This window comes from Antennarius striatus, chromosome 7 (genome assembly GCF_040054535.1).
Source record: "Antennarius striatus isolate MH-2024 chromosome 7, ASM4005453v1, whole genome shotgun sequence".
NCBI lineage: Eukaryota > Metazoa > Chordata > Actinopteri > Lophiiformes > Antennariidae > Antennarius > Antennarius striatus.
The window spans coordinates 1616898-1639134 of NC_090782.1; the positions used below are offsets into that span (position 1 = coordinate 1616898).

The following is a 22237-nucleotide window of genomic DNA, read 5'->3' on the forward strand; positions in this document are numbered from 1 at the left end:
CTAGAGCAAATGAAGCCTCATGAAGCTTCTAACCAGCGTGAACCGATTGGGATGAAAAGCTTCAGTGCCTCATTGGGCTTCATCCTCCCATCACTATCATTTGCCCATCACTAAAGAACACAGACAGAACCTGACTTAAAAAGCCTCATGATAATTACCCTTATCGAGTCCAGGTGTGGAGATGAGCAACAGGTGTGGAACAAAGGCTCCACCCACAAGTTTGGCCTCTCCCCCTGCCACACCCCAGCACAGACACACCAAACCGTGACACACGGCAGATATTCTTTCAGACAAAGCTGAAGCCAGATAGGGTTAGGGTTAGCACTAGTGATGGGCAGACGAAGCATCGAAGCCTGTATAACATATACAGGCAAACCTCGGTTTCCAACCACAATTTGTTCCGGAAGCCTGTTTGAATAGCGATTTGTTCGAAGTCCAAATACAATTTTCCCGTTTCAAATTATGTAAATGGTCTTAATCCTTTCCAAGACGCTAGAAAATTACCTTTTTTCGACATGTTATGTCATTTATATATCAAATTGTATAGTAATGAAACATATCAAAGAAATGTAAAAGAAAGAAGCAAACATGAGAAAGAAATCTGGTTAGCCCGAGATGCAAGTTATCGTCGTCTTTGGGACCGAAGTTTACGGTACCGTAACTCGTACCATAGGCAATGGAACGCAAATCAAGTGAAAAATTATTGAATACAGTAAACTAAAATAAAAAGCGCATTACCGTCACGTTTTCTCTAGACTTTTCGCACGCCTGGCGGCGAGAAAAAAGGCGTTTGTTTTGCGTTCAACTTGGTTGGGGTTGGGACAATGATCGTGTTTCTGACTCTCCACACTATCTATACCTCGCTCCAGAATATATCTAACGCCATATACATTCCTAACTGTCTCCACACCATCTCACCACAACTCTCCACCAAACAACCACATTCTGAATGGAGTCTGATGCTTTATATCGGTGTTGGAGCGCGTGTCGCGAGCCCAGTCACGTGGTATCGACCACGTAGAGGGGTGTTCCCGTGATGGGAGCGTCGATACGGAAGACACGTCCGAAGCCTTGCTGCCGGCGAGGCTTCGGACGTCATCATTTACAGCTCCTCCCATCGATGAAGCAAGCCTCGATACGCGCTTCGCGGGAACGCCCCTCTCCTGTTCAGCACACGCTTCGGAGCTTCGGTCCCCAGCGTCACGTCACTAGTTAACACACCTTCAGAGGTGTGGTGGACTTCAGGACCCAGTGGGTCAGAGACGTGGACCCTCATCATGATGGGCGTGTCGTTGTAATGTTGTGTCTGCTCAGTGTCATTTGTGTTTCATATGTATCAAGTAAACATATGAGGGGCGGCAGGGGCTCAGCGGTAGAGCGGGTCGAATGGAATCCATTAATGACTTCATTGCGCAGACTGTTAGCATGCTGCAGATCCTCTGTACCCAACCGTCTACTCTCAACTACATATTGTACCTGCCAGACTTTAGCAGCTGTTTGAACACTGTCAATGTTTCTCTTCTATCCTGGGGGAGCTGCATAATGTCCCTTGACGTCCAGACCTTTACATCTCTAGAATATGATGGTCCTTTGTGGAATCCATTGCTGGCTGTGATAACTTTATGTTCTCAAAGCCAAGGAGGTCCTTCTGTTATTCACTCCACAACACCTCTCAGGTTGTTTCCTGACATTGGTTGGTTTTTATCACTAAGACTAAAAACCCTTGAATATAGGGAATGCTAACCGCAACTTCTGTGGAGGCTGCAGTGAGGACAAGCAAGGAAACCCTCAAAAAGTGCAGTAGTGCACCTTTGCACAGTGCTCTGAATGTGCATCCAAAGCTCAGACGGAGACACTACTTGGAGTTATCCAAGGACTGTTTACAGAATGATTGATTTAATGACATTCAAAAAAATGTTTATTGTATTTTGGCTGCTTTTTAGATGGAGACATTATTTTAGGAGGACTGAAATTACAAACCTTTGAAAACAGGCTCCAGAGTAACAAGCCTTTCAAAAAGGCGCGGTTGATATTTAAATGGGTAAATCTAAGTATGAATATTATAAAGCCTGCCTTCTGCATGCTTGTTACGGTTCCTGTCAGCCTTATTCAAGTACACAGACAGAAAACAAGTTACTATGACAAGAACAACAACAGCGAAAAAGCTTAATTTGAATGATACACCCCCCAGAATGACAGCATCCAATCATGTACAATGTTGGCTTGAGGCTTGGTGATGGCTTGATCATTATGCACAAAACTGTGACCAATAAACAGCATATAATGACACAAATCGTTTGAAGACACGTTTACGTTTCTATTTAGTTTGAATGAAATGTAATTATAAACTAGAAGAGTGTGAATAATGATCTGATTCAAGTATTTTTTCAGCTCCTATGAGTCACTTAAGGTTGGAACAGCGTGACTCATTGGAAATGAAACAGGAAGATAGTGTGGCCAAAAATAGATGAGGGGAATTGTTTAAAAGGCTCTGGCCCCTCACGGCCAGCTGGGACTCATGAATTATTATTTGATTGTTGTAATCCATCACGTCTTTTGACACATGGGGACACATGCACATGTATTTGTGTTTGGGCGTACTGTTGGGACGTGGCTTCCTGCAACAACGGTGCATCAAGGAGCTTTCATTCAATCAAGTATTATTAGTACACCTAAATCTACACTCAGTCATAAAGGTTGGTTCTTGGCCTTATGCAGTTTTAATCAGCTCTCACTATGCTTTATTGAAATCAGATTTTAATACTGGCTCAAACTTTTGTTGAAACTTTTGTCCAAACTTTAAACTTTGGTTGTTTCATTGTAGCAGAAAGTTTTGCAAGTTATCTTTCAATACTTATGTTCTTGTTCTATCCCCCTCTTTATTATTGATGCTTTAGTTATCTCACGTCCCTCATTAAGACTAATTTTGATTTGTACATTTCAATATACAAGCAAACCTTGGTTTTCGAATGCTTTCGACATCGAACAAATCAGAATTTGACCAATTTTTTTTGTCTTAGAAGTCGAACAAAATTTGGAAGTCGAATGCGGATCAGACACAGTAACGTCCATCCTCCTCTTCCTCTCCCTCTCCAACGCTCACGCTCGCTCACCTGAACACTCAATTGAACACAGGCACATTACGTATGTCACACTCAATAGAATAAGCGTATTATATTTACATGTAACCACTTCCTGGTACAAGTCCCAAAATAAGAGCGTCACAGGATTGTACTTAACACAACTGCTCACCACCACAAAGGTAAAAATTCTTATCTTTATTGTTCTTATGCTTTAACTGTAATGTGCTTTTTTATTTTAGTTTACTATATTCAATAATTCTTCACTTAATTTGCGTTCCATTGCCTATGGTACGAGTTACGGTACCGTAAACTTTGGTCCAAAAGACGACGGTAACTCGTACCTTAGAATAACCTGATTATGTTGATGTTTGTTTTCTTTCTTTCTCGTGTTTGTTTCTTTCTTTTACATTTCTTTGATATGTTTCATTAATATACAATTTGATATATAAATTACATTATGAAATAACATATAGTATGTGGATACAGCAGCATAAAATGGATTGATATTATGTTGAAAAAAGCTAGTTTTCCAGCGTCTTGGAATGGATTAAGACCATTTTATAATGGGAAAAATGTATTTGGAATTCAAAAACATCAGTATTCGAACAACCTTCTGGAACAAATTGTGGTCGGAAACCGAGGTTTGCCTGTGTATATACAAGAAAACACGATCAGCCCTTTTGTGTTTGATGGAGAGACTGAAGCTTTGATAGAGCAACATCCTCTAGTCTAGCTGGTCATCCCAGCTCATATTGCAGCTTTTACACTAAAATACAGATCATCCAGCACTTAACAACTAAGGACAAGATTCAAAAAACAAAAAGCATAACACACACACACGATTCAGTCTATTCATTAAAGTGTATAACATCCATTTAACACAAATTATGCTTTATACTCCAACGTTGTACTTTCCGTTGCTCCATCTCGTCTCTCTGAACTCTTGAAATCCTGTGTTTGCTGGTCAGAGCTGCAGCATCAATACTTGAGCTGAACTCTTGTCTTCCTTTTCTAAAATATACCTTGTATGGGGGGAAATCATGTATGCATTTGTTCTCAGGGTATCGTTTTTCAGCTCTCTTCTCTCCTGTTGCTTTTTTGTCTCTGATTGGGGAAATCAAAAACATTGCATTTTAAACCATGTAGCAGATGCTCTGACATATTAAATGTACTTCTCAGGCATGAAATTGGTTTTAGAAGAGGATTATTTTTTGTTGTGTTCTTCCATACACTGGTTCCTGTCTGTAGCTGGAGAATAGCTAAACATCCCTGACAGGAATCCATAAGTAGACTTTTAGAAGATCTTTTTTTTTTTTTAATGACGGTAGTCTTAGTCTGACTGCCCATGGCTTCAACCAAGAATACAGACGTATGTAGACGTCGATGGACAAACCGTCCATAAAACTGAGCCTTCACATGATAGAGGTTCCACTACTCTCAGTGCCATGAAGCAAATGTGCTCGGTTGTGTGAGGACCCCTAAGTCTGCCCCGGTAATTTTCAAGTTTCCAGCTGTCATGCTGCAAAGACAAACACATTTGATGTTGTTAATTATACTAACATCTAATTAGGCACAGCTTCACTGGATTGTTAGGTTAAGTATATTCTACATGGAATGTGTTTGTGGTTACTGCGCTCAAGTTCTACATTTAGTCTCAAAAATAAATACTGTAGTCCGATTCATACATATGATATGCATGTATGCATATTCCATGCAAAACAAGCCGGCTGACAGGCTGCTGGGATAATGAGTCTCACAGCTGGCTGCTCACCGCTGAGATGACTAGCTAACATTTCAAATACAAATTCAGCCTTTTCAAGTCCCAGAAATTAAAAAAAGCAGTCTATCGACTCCATGCTGAGGTTTGGAGAAGAGAAATGGCAAATTCCACAAAGCTTCAGTTACAACAGCACTGTTCTATTCTTCTGAATGACATCAGACTAGGTGTGGAAATGCAGTTAGCAGTCATGTATTGGTACCTAGAATAGCTGCTCCATACTTGAAATAGAAGCATTATATATCATGAGGTGAAGGCCTTACTGTTAAACTACCCATTCAAGTAGTCAGTTGTCCAGACTAACAATCTGAATAAGCTAACAATGACTCATGGAGTCATAACCCCAACCAGGTTTACGTAGCATATAACAGATTATCTTCAGTGATCACAGGTGAATCCAGATAATCATGATCAAACTAAGTAACTGGTGCTTCACCTTTATAAACTTTGGTGAGCGATGTTTTGTAGACGGTGACTAATCCCAGAAGCATGGCATGTAAAGAAATCAGAGATGCTTTTGTTTATTCAAATCAAAACCCGTCCCCAGGAATGTGTTTTAATGAGTTGATTTGATCATTTATGAAAAGAGTCATTAATATAAATGCTTCAGTGTGAATATGGTATGATACGGGCCGTGTGATGAAGAGTTTATTTTTAAAAAGACGAAATGGGGGAACGCTGTGCTGGGTTTGTTGCCAGCTAGAGTTTGCCAACCGGCCATGAAAATATTAATTTATCAAGCTGCGACAACTGTGCAGAGTTTGTGCCAGGATGAATCCTGTTGTTCTCATTTTTAAATGTGACTTGGCATTAGGACTACACTCTCCACCACCATATTGCCAAATGAGGTGGATGTCTGCTGCAGGAATGGTGTTTAGAGGCTGTGAGGATACGAGGTAAGAAGTAATGAAGTAATTTGCAATGCTCCAGATAGTTCAACAACTCACAATGACAGTGCATGAAATAGTCTCACAAGTATTTGGATTGTTCTTCAAAAGAATATCCTGCTTGCTTTTTGGTGCAGCCACTTCCTTTTGAATGTCACCCCCCTACCCCTAAAAATCCACTAAATGAGGTGACTCACCCCACAAAGCTACGAACAGACTGCAGCGTAGTTTCTGTGTAAACTCATAGTTATAATAAAGCATTTTCAATGCTGGGAGGATAAAAGAGGACCAGCAGGAAATGTTGCTCCACTGGTTGTAGTTCCACTGGTTGTACAGTGGTACCTCTACTTACGAATGTCTCTACTTACGAATGTCTACTTACGAAATTTCTCAACAGGAAAATATTTCCTCTACTTAAGAAAAAAATTCGAGTTACGTAATGTAAAAACACAGCATCGGCTGATACTCGAATCTCCCACAGGTTCCTGAACGCAACATTCTCAAAGCTGCTCTGCCATTGGCTATTACCTATTACATATCTTCCTCGCATCCCATTGGCTAAGAGGGATACCACTCCACATCTGTGTGGAGCTAGATGGTGTTGTTTATGCAGTGGCTGCGGCATTCAGCCCTCGACCCCTGAGGTGTTCTGATAGTTTTAGGTAAATATATTAACTTTTAGAGTATTCACTATGGACCCCAAGAAAGTGACGGAGAAAAGAGGAAAAGAAAAGACGAAGAAAAGAGTTTTTTTGGTCGTACAAACAAATCAAGAGATGATAGAAAAGCCTGAAAAAGGGATGCGTTTGGTTGATCTCACCAAAGAATATGGCCGTAATGCATCTACAATCACCACGTTATTAAAACAAGAGGAAGTTTAAGGAGTTTAAGGCGTCGCGTGGGTGGTTGGAGAAGTTCAGAAGGACGACTGGAATTGACTCTGTTGTTCATGGTGGGGCAAGAGGGCATGAACCAAAGAGGGCAAAAAACAATGAGGACAGCAGTTAAAAGGTTAATGACCATCATTATTATTCTTTATTCTTTATCTTTTTTTATATTATGCACAACTCTCATTTATTGTGTAATAATCTAATTGTAATGTATTTCTTACATGTTTTGATGCATTTTTATGCTTTATAAAAGATTTATGTCTGAATTTTAGGGGCTTGGAACAGATTAGGACATTTACATGGAAAACGCGTCTCTACTTATATAATTTTCTACTTACATTATTTCTTCTGGAACCAATTAATTTCGTAAGTAGGGGTACCATTGTAGATGCACTGGTTGTAGCTAAACTGGTTGTAGTTCCACTGGTTGTAGCTCCACTGGCTGTAGTTCCACTGGTTGTAGCTCCACTGGTTGTAGATAAACTGGTTGTAGTTCCAGTGGTTGTAGTTCCACTGGTTGTAGCTCCACTGGTTGTAGCTCCACTGGTTGTAGCTCCACTGGTTGTAGCTTAACTGGTTGTAGCTCCACTGGTTGTGTTTCCACTGGTTGCAGCTTCACTGGCTGTAGTTCCACTGGTTGTAGTTCCATAGTTCCACTGGTTGTAGCTCCACTGGTTGTGGCTCCACTGGTTGTAGATAAACTGGTTGTAGTTCCAATGGTTGTAGTTCCACTGGTTGTAGCTCCAATGGTTGTCGCTCCAATGGTTGTAGCTTCACTGGTTGTTGCTCCACTGGTTGTAGCTTCACTGGTTTTAGCTCCACTGGCTGTAGTTCCACTGGTTGTAGCTTCACTGGTTGTAGTTCCACTGGTTGTAGCTTCACTGGTTGTAGCTCCACTGGTTGTAGCTTCACTGGTTTTAGCTCCACTGGCTGTAGTTCCACTGGTTGTAGCTTCACTGGTTGTAGTTCCACTGGTTGTAGCTCCACTGGTTGTAGCTCCACTGGTTGTAGCTTAACTGGTTGTCAGTCTGATTGATTTCTGTTATTGTTTGTTAAATCCGAAATCAGAGACAGAAGAACGTTTCTAACAACAATGTTGTTTCTCGCCTGACTTTCATTACTCTTTTTATTGCCCTTTGTGTATGTGTGTGTGTGTGTGTGTGTGTGTGTGTGTGTGTGTGTGTGTGTGTGTGTGTGTGTGTGTGTGTGTGTGTGTGTGTGGTACTGACTGTTTTGGCCAAGTCTACTTTGAAAGACATTTTTAATGTGACCAACCTAATTAAATTTAGGTTTAAAATTAAAATAAAACAAATAATGGAAGCTATTCTAGGCAAGGCTCAGGGTATTGGATGAATGGGGCAAATATTTTGTGAAAATAAACCAATAAATATTAAAAACAGCAACAACTAAATCTCAAAAAAACTGTGACCATGTGTCATGTGGAGTGACTTACCCACATAAATGTATTTGAGGTAGTATATAATAGCATAAACATGTAAATACAAACACGTCCAAGAATCTGGACATATAGCAGAGCGACACGGCTGCACAGTAGTTAGCATGTTGCTCTATAGCATTACGGTTCCAGGTTGGGAACCTTAATGCTTTACATGCATGAAGACACCAGCACTGCACTGTGGGGGGATGTCAGTGTTCTTGTTTGCAAGCGTCCAGCGTCTTTGACGCACATTTTTTGACCGGGACGCACAATCGTCAGACAGCATTCAACCAAAATATTCACAATTTTTCTATTTCTCCACTTAAATTTTTAACCTGGAAATCGCCATTATGTATTGATTTCTCGCAAGATTCTCGCGTGAGTCTCTCGTCACGAGACTCACCTGCGTGGTTTTGCCATGTTAAAATGGACCAAACAACAACACGTCTGCAGTGAGAGAGGAGTTAGTTCAATCAATCAAGTTTTGTTTATATAGCTCTTAATCATGGCAGCAGACATTACAAAGCGCTTTAACAGACAGTGAAACTCAACTGAACCCTCCGGAGCATAAGTGACAGTTGCGGGGGAAAACTCCCTCATTGAGGAAGAAACTCTGGGCAGGACCCAGACTCTTTTGGGCGGCCATCCCCCTTGACTGGTTGGGTGGAAAAGAAATCAAAGGAAGGTAAGGACAGGGAAAGAGAGAGAGACAGAGAGAGAATCAGATAGACCAGATAGAGTCAGTGTCAATGTGGTTCAGGTCATGTTTCCCACTGCTAGAGTCAAGGCAGAATTACAGCTGCGTGGATGACTGTATGGCAGCACGGACGAAGAAAGGAAGCAGGACCTGAGCTGATGGATGGATGAGGGGTGGTACTGGTGGACTTGGAGGAGACCTTCCAGAGCGATCATAAACTGTCTCTTATGCTTAGAGAGTCCTGTTGCGTTTCTCTGTTAAAGCGCTTTGAACTGTCTGCTGCTGTGATTAATTAATATACTAATGAAGGTTGATTGATTGATCGGTGGTACAATGGTGCAGTGGGTAGCGCTGTCGCTGCACAGCAGGGCTGTTCCGGGTTTGAATCCCGCTCTGTGTGGAGTTTGTATGTTCTCTCCATGTCTGCGTGGGTTCTCTCCGGGTTCTCCGGCATGCTTCAGGTTAATCGGCCATTCTAAATTGACAATAAGTGTGAGTGTGTGTTTGTGTCTGTCTGTGCCTACGTGTGGCATCACGCCCGGACTTTACCCCGCCTGATGCCCTCAGTCAGCTGGGATAGGCTCCAGCTTCCCACGACAGCGGATGGAGCGGTAGACAATGAGTGAATGAAGGAATGAATGATGATTGATTGATTGATTGATCGATTATCACCATGCCTCCAAAAAAAATATAAAAGTTGAAGAAAAAGCAAGTGACAGTGAGTGTTTTCTAGAATAAAAAACAATCAAGAGTTAATGCAGAAAAAGAGACAGATTTTACTACAGATATTACTACAGATACTACTACAGATACTTCTACAGATACTACTACAGATATTACTACAGATATTACTACAGATATTACTACAGATATTACTACAGATATTACTACAGATAGTACTACAGATATTACTACAGATATTACTACAGATGTTACTACAGATATTACTGAATGTGTGTGAAGGTTCTGTCAGCGTGGTTCAGTGTCCACAGGAGAAAATATGAATTACAGGCAAATAAAACTATTGAGTGAAAAGTAAAAGTGAAAAGAAAAATGTCGTTAGATCTTTCTTTATTTGTAAAAGGTTTTTTAATGACTACCAGGCTTTAACATTTTGATAAAACTAATTTATAATTTTACTTTTATTGTTATTTTTACTTAAACAGTAATAACGTTGTTATTAATAAAAACATTTAACTTAACAGTTTGTTTAGTTTCTACAGTATATTGTATTATTGGCAAAACTCAATCCTTGCTATGCTGCTCCTGTATAATCTGTTATTACTTTTGGGATGCATAAACATCTTCCCAGGGATCCACTACTTTAAATGAACTCTGGAATATTTTTGAATAATCCACAAGATTTCGGTGTGACAGCTCGTCTGTGAAGAATGGTCTGGGTATTTAGACAAGAGCATGGATGTGGGGTGATTTGTGGGGTGAACTGCCTGTAGCTGGGGGAACCAGTGGGGTTACTTTAGGGGGTAATGGGGGCACATCACTGACCCTAGTGGGCATTCCAGAAGATGATCATCAATGATAATCCCACCAGGGAAATGAGGTGGTGAAACAGCTGGTGTAGTAAACTGTACCTCTGCTGCTTGGATTGTTGTCAGAAGACATCCTACACGTCTCCACGCTGAGTGGACTAGAGAGTCTGGGTCACCTCAACAAGTCTGTGACTTCAGAAAAATAGTAAACCTCAACATTGAACAAAGAACAATTTCCTTGTTGCAAGTTTTTTACTTCAACTGGCCCAGTAGTGATCATATTCACTTACTGTACCTTAAACTAATACATGGACAATGAGCTTCAGGTGACATCTACACATACATATTTAATGAACTGAACAGTGACTACCTCACTGGATTCCCTACAGACAGCAGCTGTTCCTACCTCTCTTTAGTTCTGCAGTTAAGGATTAAAGCAGTCCTGCAACGGAACACTATCTACAGGAAATTAATGAAGATTTATGTCAGATCAGATGAGACCAAAGGCACTTTTTGTATTTATAGTATAGAGAATAGAAAGGAGAAGAGTGAATAACAAAAAGTTGAACAAAAGGTTTTTGGGGGTTTCAATTAGCTCTGCCTGTTTGATCTGAATCCCCTCCATGACTGCCAGTCAGGGATCCTGCAGCGGCTGTGAAGAATCCATTAAATACCAGTGAGGTCCGCCGCCGCAGGGGACTGCTGAAGCCCCCAGAGAGCGCACACACACACACACACACACACACACACACACACACACACACACACACACACACACACACACACACACACACACACACACACACACACACACACACACACACACACACACACACACACACACTCGTCTTTGGGTGCAGGGGGAACACCAGTCGGTGAATCCACTCAGTGATCAGGACTGACTGACCTCCAGCTCTGCTGATTTAAAGATGCTGTAATGAATATGAGTGAAACTGCTTGAATCATCTGCATGAAGGATTCAGAAAGGTAAAAGGTGTGAGGCTGTGTTCACACAAACAAAAGGAGCTGAGTCAGCAATAATTCTCAACTAATATTTTGTCAGAGACCAGTGGCTGGACTCATACTATGGCAGAAGAAAAATAAAGTTCCATCTGGACTAAACCTGGAATGTTCAGCAGCTCAATCAGTGTAGATTCAAAAACAACATCTTCCTCTAGAACCTGTGGAGAAATGAAGGTGATGACCAGACAACACGTTTACTGCTTCAGACAGATCTTTGCTGTGACCTTTATGTTGGTGCAAGAAAATAATTACCAGGAAGTCATCAGTGAAAACCAAGTCATGATAAAGACATGAAGGTCATTTGATAAGAACATGCATGACATAATCCAATAGGGGCATGACATTAACCCAAGACTCCAGCAGTATGAAGGACTCAGAGCTATGAAGGCTATCTTCAGTCAGCATGGCTTTCTTTCATTTTGGGGAAAATTAGCTCAAGAGTATTGATTTGGAATCAATATGTTTTCTTCCATAATTGCAGTTCTGAACATCCATATTTTATAAACAATTAATTAAACACTTGAAATTTCACCAGATGTTAAAATGCAGCTCTGCACCCAGAGAGACGAGGAGGAACCGGTTCTGATGGGATGGACCGCTGGCACTGTGTTGGACATCCTCCTCTGAGACAAAGAGGTTCATCTGGTAACCATCCATCCATCCATCCATCCATCCTCCATCCATCCATCCATCCATCCATCCATCCATCCATCCATCCATCCTCCATCCATCCATCCAACCATCTACCCATCCAACCATCCATCCATCCAACCATCCATCCACCCATCCATGCATCCATCCATCCATCCATCCATCCAACCATCTGTCCATCCATCCATCCAACCATCCATCCATCCCTCCCTCCATCCCTCCATCCATCCATCAATCCATCCAACCATCTATCCATCCATCCAACCATCCCTCCATCCATAAATCCATCCAACCATCTATCCAACCATCCATCCATCCAACCATCCATCCATCCATCCATCCAACCATCTATACATCCATCCATCCATCCATCCAACCATCTATCCATCCATCCATCCATGCATCCATCCATCCACCCATTTATTCATCCATCCATCCATCCATCCATCCATCAGTCAATGCATCCATCCATCCATGCATGCATGCATGCATCCATCCATCCAACCATCTATCGGTCCATCCATCCATCCAATCATCCATCAATCCATCCATCCATCCAACCATGCATCCAACCATCTATCCATCCATCTATCCTTCCATCCATCCATCCATGCATCCATCCATCCGTCAATGAATCCATCCATCCATCCATGCATGCATGCATGCATCCATCCATCCAACCATCTATCGATCCATCCATCCATCCAACCATCCAACTATCGGTCCATCCATCCATCCAATCATCCATCAATCCATCCATCCATCCAACCATGCATCCAACCATCTATCCATCCATCTATCCTTCCATCCATCCATCCATGCATCCATCCATCCGTCAATGAATCCATCCATCCATCCATGCATGCATGCATGCATCCATCCATCCAACCATCTATCGATCCATCCATCCATCCAACCATCCATCCATCCATCCATCCAACCATGCATCCATCCATCCAACCATCCATCCAACCATCCATCCATCCATCCATCCATGCATCCATCCATCCATCCATCCATCCATCCATCCATCCGTCAATGCATCCATCCATCCATATATGCATGCATGCATCCATCCAACCATGCATGCATGCATCCATCCATCCATCCATCCAACAATATATCCATCCAATCATCCATCCACCCATCCATCCATCCATGCATCCATCCATCCATCCACCCATCTATCCATCCATCCATCCGTCAATGCATCCATCCATCCATCCAACCATCTATCCATCCATCCATCCATCCATCCAACCATCTATCCATCCAACCATCCATCCACCCATCCATCCATCCATCCATGCATCCATCCATCCATCCGTCAATGCATCCATCCATCCATGCATGCATCCATCCATCCATCCATCCAACCATCCATCCATCTGTCAATGCATCCATCCATCCATGCATGCATGCATCCATCCATCCATCCAACCATCCATCCATCCATCTGTCAATGCATCCATCCATCCACTCATCCAACCATACATCCATCCATCCAACCATCCATCCAACCATCTATCCATCCATCCATCAATGCATCCATCCATCTATGCATGCATCCATCCATCCATCCAACCATCCATCCATCTGTCAATTCATCCATCCATCCACTCATCCATCCATCCATCCATCCATCCATCCAACCATCCATCCAACCATCTATCCATCCATCCATCTATGCATGCATCCATCCATCATCCATCATCCATCATCCATCCATCCATCCATCCATCCACCAGCCTGTGGGTCTCAGGTCTTCTAGAGACCTCTTGTACTGGTTACAGGCCCCAGGCGGGGTACACCCTGGACACATCGCCAGAGCGTCACCGGGCCACACTACATGTACCCAGTAGTCACTAAGGTGTAGTCGGTACTCTGGTCATCACAACATCACAGTGGATGTGTGACTGTTTAAAGGGACTAGGGCGTACCTCAGGACCACGGGGATCTGAGGAACATCTACACTGTAGACACAACATGATGTCATCCGTGAGAAGAGTTTCTTCCTGGGAGAAGAGTCAGTCTGACCCAATGGGAGGTTCTCCTGGTTAAAGGACGGTAAACCAGGACAGGTTGTCAGTTTTAGTCCTGAATAGTTGGTGCGTCCATGTGTTCTGCTACTTCTGTTCTCCATCGTTTAGAAGACGTTCAGGTTTGACTGTGTAGATGCCAGTCTTCACCCTGAACCTCCTGCTGCGAACAAACACACATGCTAGGGATGATTAGCGTGCGTCTCCGTGTGTGTGAACACACTCCCATCAGAAGTACTTCTACGGCTGTCCTGCTCCTCCATCTGGAGCCTCTCTGTACTTTTAACCCCCTCCCACCTGTTTAATGCTTGAACAGGAGCCGCTTTGTACCAAGCATTGAGAGTATCTGCATGTTTCACAAAGCTGTATTATAAGTTGAACACATTTATTACACCACCTGGAATTAAAGTTAATACCAGTTTAATAACCGCAATAAAGAGGCCAAATCTGTCACAGCAGCCTCTTTGTGATCACACACAGCTGGCAAAAATAATAAAACTAAACGCCAGCATATGTAAAATGACACTTGGAGATGAAGTGATATGCTATTGTGTATTATAAAGCAGCTGCAATTAAAATGAAGCCTGTTCCCCAGTGTCCTCATTTCTCAGCACAAGGTCCAAAATGAAACGGAACGCTCACCTTTTGGTTCAGTCTGCACATTCACACCAGTTTCATCTCATTGACACGTCTTTCATCTCCGTGGAATAAATACTGCCACATGTAAAGTGTAGTGTAACAACACATTCATGTGGTGTAAAGTCATCAAAACAATGAACCCCTGAGTGGAAAACTGACTCAGAAACACCTAAACTGTGGTTGAAGGTAATGAACAAAGATCACACTTCAAAATAAAGCTTCAAACCTCAGAGCGCTAACGCGGCTAAACGGTACAGCATTCAACTACAACACGAGCTCTCCTCATTTTACAGCTTCATAGCTCATGAACCAACCAACGATCTCGTTCCACTATTCAGTTAATGAGCATTGCATTATGGGCTGGATGGGGGCGGCATGGTGGCGCAGTGGGTAACGCTAGCGCCGCACAGCAAGGTGGTTCTGGGTTCGCGTCCCGCTCTGTGGAGTTTGCATGTTCTCCCGGTGTCTGGGTGGGTTCTCTCCGGGTTCTCCGGATTCCTCCCAAAAACAAGCGCTTCAGGTTAATTGGCCGGTCCCAAATTGACAGTAGGAGTGTGTTTTTGTCTGTGTGTCTAAATTTGGCTCCGTGGTGCACTGGCGTCACGCCCGGAGTGTACCCTGCCTCACTCCCCTGGTCGGTTGGGACAGGCTCCAGTACTCTGTGACCCGGGACCGCGGATGAAGTGTGTTTGGACAACGGATGGACCAATATTGAGTTGAATTGTGCTTAAATTTTCTGATATGCAGCTAATGAAGTACCTGTGAAGGTAAGACAAGGGGGGGTGAGGGTGGGCGGGGCTTGCACAGGGGACCAGCAGAAAGAGGTTACAGGACTGAGCACCAAGCAGGTCTGTCTTTCAGCTCATATTCATCCTGAGAGGGTCGCGTGACGACTCGGTGTGGGTCTAAATGGGACGCTTCCTACATCATCTAGTGATGCAATGTGTGACATCTGGGTGATAATAGTTACAGACAGAGTAACAGCTCTAATACTTCATTGAATATTTACACATTTCACTCTAGTTGGAACCTTAAAGCCTGTGTGGACAGTGTCAAAGCCTCTGGTGTATTACTTTTTAAAGGTCATCTTAATATTCAAGGACAGTGTTTTCCTGCTCTGACACTGAATACGATGATTCTGTCCACTCGCCTGAGAAGCTGTGCAGCATTCTAAATGCTGGATATTTAGCAATGCAAATTTTTCACAGACTTCTATTTCAGACCTTGATTAAAGTACTGTGTTCCTCATGACGTTCAAGTTACACAATTTGGATTAAAATTGGTAGAGCACTTCATGCGGGTGTGAAATTCACCTTCTTGATTCTGCATTTCAGATATATTTAGTGTATATCTAATTGTTCAATTTGTTTCATTTTTATTGATTACCAGTCTAAAGATGTTTTATTTTGAAAAGTGACGTCTGTGCTGAATGACGCACAGACAAATGCGTGTGTCTGAGCCTCTTGACAGGTCTGGGTCACGTGACAGGTTACCAGCCGTTACCCCTAAATGAAGCGCCCACAACTGCTCCAGTGTTCTGGATTACTGTCAATGCAGATTATCCTGAGATCGCCCAAAAGGTATCTTAAACCCTCCTTCCATTTCCAACCTCCTGTCTTTGTGAAGTGCTGTTTTTCCATTATTAAATATTATTTTCTTCATTGAACGAGCTGGAGTGAGTTATTTGGTACATTTATTCCACACGCATTTTAGTTGCATCATCATCTCAGTTCATACTCAGAGCTTTGTGCTCTCTGATGAAAAAAAAAGAAATGATGCTTCAGTTTAGCAATTTTCTCGCTCCTTCTGCCAAAATTACGCGCTTAACAAGTTTTTTTTCCTTCACTTTAGTAAATATTACTCGTATGTATTTCTTATGGCTGGGAATGTTGTATTTTGTCATGTAGGACCAGTTGTTTTTCATGTCACAGTGTTGCTGAACACTCCGTCCCTGTCGTGGGTCGTGACCTGAGTTCTACATTGATCCTACTCATCTCTGTGGTGTTTTCATGTCCACACCTCCACCAGATCTTCTACAGCTCAGAGTTCATCCTGTCTCAATCTCAATGAGACACCACTGATGTTACCTGTGTTAGCTTTCAGCTTGTTCTGAACATCCAGGGCGATGTCCAGAGGGTAGAACGGCAGGACGGGGTCGTTGACCAAACGGAGAACTGCTTCTGCTGTCATCTGCAGAAATAAAAGACATTGGACTGCATTTAGTTTGATGTGATTTTGTCTACTCTCGCAGAGATATGCATCACAGCTATAACACAGATGTGTGTATGACACGAGTGTAAACACAGGAAAACGTGTCAACACCAACGATCATGGTGAAGGAACGTTCTCAGGTGGTCAACATCATTCTGTAATTCTTTACAGGGAGGGGAACACACAACATGTGACGGTTTCAGTCTTACATTGAGTCATTTTGGACTTGTACTCTCATGACTTCCACCAGTCATATGTTCTTGAATTTTGGGAATATGAACACATTTCCCTTATTTCTCTCACTTAAAGTCCTCTGTAAAGAAAATAAATGTTTGTTTAGGCATTAATTTCAATTTAAATGCTTAAAAACCTGCCTTGCCTTGTCTTTGTTTGCTGCTGAACTTCAACCTCCTAATTTTAATAGCCACATGTTTCACATATTTTGAAAGTATAAATTTTAGCACACCATTCTTTAAAATCAATAATTAAGTCAATAGTTTTTGAAGGATTTATATATCTCTCTGGTCTTAGTCTTTGCAAACAACTTGTCATATTCCAGTTATTTAAGTCTATTTTGTTGCTTTCTACCTGTGACATGTAGTTTGAATAAAGTTTAATCTAAATTAAATTTAATAGTGATAGCACCATTTAAAACATCAAGACTTCATTTTAGCAAAGCAGTTCCAGGATACTCCACTGTATGTCAATGCATTATTTTAATTGGCACTTAAATCAATATGAAGTCCTATAAACCAATCACTTCTTCGTGATCAAAAGTAAAAATCAAGACCGTGTGATGTTTGTTACATTACATTGTCTTGATTTTTACTTTAACAATGTTTTAATGTGAGACAAAAATAAAAACATATGAAATCAATGACCAACATATGTTGTTAAATTAATATTATAATGACATGATATCAATATATATATAAACTATACACCATTTAAAACAACTGGATCTCAACTATATAAATGTAATTTTTATATGTATTATTGAGCGGTCAGGGCAGCCCAGGTCACTGCACAGGGTGCAGAGATCACCCTATTGCCCTCAGTGGTTTGCCCCCACTAACGCCCCACCAGCGCCACTGGGGGGCAGAGGGATGAACCCACTGTGTTTCATACTGACATGACAACAGCTGTCAGTGTGGGGGACAAATAACCACGGAGACATTGGCTGCAGTGTGAGCAAACATTTATGGAGATTTGTGTTGGCAGCCGGCGCTGAAGAGCCTCGTCCCCATCAGAGTGTCATCCGGCTCCGCTCCGCAGTGAAGACTGGCTTTAGCGCTCATTTGTCCATTGTCAGCAGGTGGAGGCCGCGCTGCTGCAGTCTCTTCATCAGGATAATGTCAGCGCAGCTCACTGTTCCAACAAGTCACTCTGTATCATCTGCTCTCACAACTGGGAATTGATTACATTCATCCTCTTAAGCTGGAGAACAAGAAGCAACACGGACGACTTCCTGAAGCTCCAATCAGGAGCATCCAACAAGAAACTGACCGTCTCGTTTTGAACTTCTGAGCAGAAAGAGTGATAACAACGCACAAAACTATAACTGTAGTCACCCAAGTCTGCTGGGATAGGCCCCAGCGTAACCCAAGGCCCAGACTTGGATAGGCATCTGAAGACACTTACAACACACACACACACACACACACACACACACACACACACACACACACACACACACACACACACACATACACACACACACACACACACACACACACACACACACACACACACACACACACACACACACACACACAAACAATTGCCTGACCGTTGGGTTATGTAAATGAACAGTATTTCACTTTTGAGCAGATTAGAAGAGCATTCTGGGTTCAGTCTAAGTCGTCTCTAAGTTGTTCTGTGAAAACCTGGTCGTTGTTTCTAAAAGGTGTCCCTTCAGGAACTTTGATTTGAATTGTTTTCTATTCCCAAAGCCTTCACTTCAAACGTCACAGAAAGAAGTGTTCAGTCGTCTGCTGGTGATCACTGGTGATCACTGGTGATCACTGGTGATCACTGGTGGTCAGTGGTGATCACTGGTGATCATTGGTGGTCAGTGGTGGTCAGTGGTGATCACTGGTGATCACTGGTGGTCAGTGGTGGTCAGTGGTGATCACTGGTGGTCACTGGTGGTCAGTGGTGATCACTGGTGGTCAGTGGTGATCACTGGTGTCGGTGATCTCCTTTCTGACGATCAAACAGCATTTTGAAGTTTTTGAAGACATTTGAAGACATGCTTGTAACAAAAGGATGCAGACTATGAATGTCCGTCTCAGGGAGCAGGATGGTGTGTGATAATGAATCTTCTCAGCAGACAGCAAGCCGCTACATTTGGTTTACAGTAACAAATGACTGAGATCCACAGGAGGTTTTGTGGCCCAATATGCTGATATTACGTCCATGTTCATTTTGGGGTGAATTATACCTTTAAGTAACCATTTATTCCAAGTAGATCCAAATTTAAATTACTTAAAACAGTATGGAACACCAAAACAAAAGGTGGCCTAGTCACATTATGTACTGTTCTCTGATTGGCTTTTCCTTGCCAGCGATAGCGGACACCTGGTTGAAACAATGCTATCTTCCAGCGCTACATAATTAGTTATCAGATGTTGTCTGATGTTGTAACTCATATTCAACCAAAGACCGACTTTAATACGTCACTTTGTCAGCTGGGAACGGTCCAACAATCAATCCAGCGGCGCGTCTTCATCGCTTATCAAAGTCACACTAAAACATTTGAACAGATTTTTTTGGGGGTGCAGCCTGCCAGTAAGCACAACAACGGCTGATTTTTTTAGAAGATTTAAGGACTTTAAGTGCACTTAATAAATTAGATTTTGCGATCCCACTGTGACAAAGTGTCAGCCTCTGATGGAATACGTTAAATTGCCCAGAATTATTTAGTCTAAAAAGGTGAAAAGATGTTAGAAGCCCCTAAACTACAAGACAATAAAATTAGGCCACGTAAGTTAAAAGCGCAAAATAAAGGTTAATAAGTCAAAATGTGATTATAAATTCATGCTTCTAGCATTAAAAGCACTATTTAGAGGTTCAAAGTCCTAGTTCTAGAATGAAAGTGAGAAAATAGGAACTTGTAGGGTCTGAGTTCAAAGACATCAGTTAAAACTATAGATAAGATCAAATCTGTAGAACTGCTGACTGTTTAGAACGGCATCAGGAAGTGGTTCGAGTCAAAATCAGAAGAGTTATGCAAGCTTGCGAAAATTAAAATCAACCAAACTACAACCAAACATGACAATGAAAATGTTGAAAGACTGAACAGGTGGCCTTTTTCCAAACCCAGACCAGCAAGCTCAAAAATGATAAATGTAAGAAAAATGATAGTAAAATCGAAATAAATGATATTAGAAAAAACTAATATTAATAAATATACATATAAAATAAAAATGATATAATGTAAAAATAATGCATTTAAAATGAGTTGTAAAACAGCTTTTGAGAAATCAGACATCCGCCTTCGTCTTGAGCAGTTGTCCCTATAACCCCCCCACCCCCCCACAGGGTATTTGGGTGGAATTAGAGCATTGATTTGAAGCTGTTCAGTAATACTCCTGCAGAAAATATCAAAAGACTGTAATGTGGTGGGACAGAAAAGGCCGTTGATTTCTTATTTATGGCCTCATTTTTGAGTGTCTCTTTCTGAGGCTTAGAAGAAGGACGAAAAGAAAGTTGGAGAGGATGGGGAGCGATGAACGGAGATAATGATGGGGGAAGAAAGGCAGAAAAGTGGCTGTGACATAACAGCGAAGGAAAACCTCGACGACAGTCTGACAGTGTGAGGAGTGGAAGACGGAACAAAGCAGATGAACGGCTCTTCATGTTTCTGCTCCTCTTGACCCGTAGTGACCTTTCTTCTCCTCATCTCTCCTTTCTGAGGACACTTGTGCTGTAAAAAGCTGGATGTAGTCACACCATAAAGCCTGTGTTGATTCAACAGTACTTCTTTCTCAACACAAATTGGACTACTGCTAGTGGAAGAAGGAGAGAGGACATGTCCAGAGGAGAGATAGTGAATATATTGGTAGAAGGATGCTGAGTTTTGAACTGCCAGGCAGGAGGCCTAGAGGAAGACCAAAGAGGAGGTTTATGGATGTAGTGAAAGAGGACATGAAGGTAGTTGGTGTGAGAGAAGAGGATGCAGAAGACAGGGTTAGATGGAGGACACTGATTGGCTGTGGAGACCCTGAAGGGAAAAGCCCAGAGGAGAAGAAGAAGATGGAGGCTTAAAAGTGGAAAAATCTTATTTTATTGGCCCGAATGTTTAAACTGCATGTTGAAAGCGATTTGAAGTTTACAACCTTATATTGGGGCGGCACGGTGGCGCAGTGGGTAGCACTGCTGCAGTACAGCAAGGCGGTTCCGGGTTTGCGTCCTGTTCTGTGTGGAGTTTGCATGTTCTCCCCGTGTCTGTGTGGGTTCTCTCTGGGTTCTCCGGCTTCCTCCCACCTCCAAAAACATGCACTTCAAATAGCTCACTAATTTATAGAGTGTAAAAAGCAACATACATAATTAATATTGTGCTCAATGATAAATTGACATGTAGACTGGGGCTTGAACCACCTATCTTCCCACAAATAGACGCTTTGTCCACCTCGGCCGCAGCCACCTCTTACCCTGGTAATATGTGAACCATCTGAACACGTTTCAGGCTGGGTCTTCATGGTAAGTCACAGATATGAATCATTTTGTTATGTTGCAGTAAATTACACCAAAAAGGATCTTTTTTCAAAATTATGAAAAACACATTTTTTCAGGTCTTCCCTAACCCGAACCCTCCCTCTAGAATCTGGAAAATCAACCCTTCCTGCATTGATAGAAAACTAAAAAATTGGCTAGACGCCATACGAACGAGTCGTTTCATAACAGCTCCCGTCTTGTCGTAACAACAGGAGTGATTGACGTATCCTGAGCCGGTCTGTGAGAACACTCTCCCCTTTCCCATACTAAAAGTTCCTCACAAGCTGTTGAAGTCAGCTAGCATTTGGATAACTAGTTAGCTGAGCTTTGGTCTGTGTATTTGTAGTCTGCCAATGTGTGTTTGTGTTCCCCATGTATCCTCAACCTCATAGCGAGTATACACACACACGCAACGATTGAGACTCCACCTCATCTCAGATTTTTAGTAGGTAGTCACGTGATACCATACACGCATTCTGTTGGCTGACGGCATCTGGAAGTGTGCTCATTCTGTGAGTCTCTGACTTCCATGAGACACAAAAGTGCTTTAAACAGTCTATCAGAGAGTTTTAAAGGTAATACAGATAGAAGGTGGTTTGATATCAGTATGGGAGATTGAGGGTGCACTGTATATTGATACAGAATTTATTGATCCCGAGGGGGGAATCAGTTTTCGTTATAGTTGTATTGCTC

General features: G+C 42.2%; 1 protein-coding gene across 1 annotated transcript in view; it reads right to left on the reverse strand.

Moving 5' to 3' along the window:
• The window catches only part of LOC137598558 (inactive N-acetylated-alpha-linked acidic dipeptidase-like protein 2), a 428247-nt gene that overhangs the window by 22350 nt on the left and 383660 nt on the right, over positions 1-22237 (reverse strand). The window contains exon 15 of the mRNA XM_068318829.1: positions 16702-16804. Coding sequence (XP_068174930.1) covers positions 16702-16804 — 103 coding nt within the window. The remainder of the gene's footprint in view (positions 1-16701; positions 16805-22237) is intronic.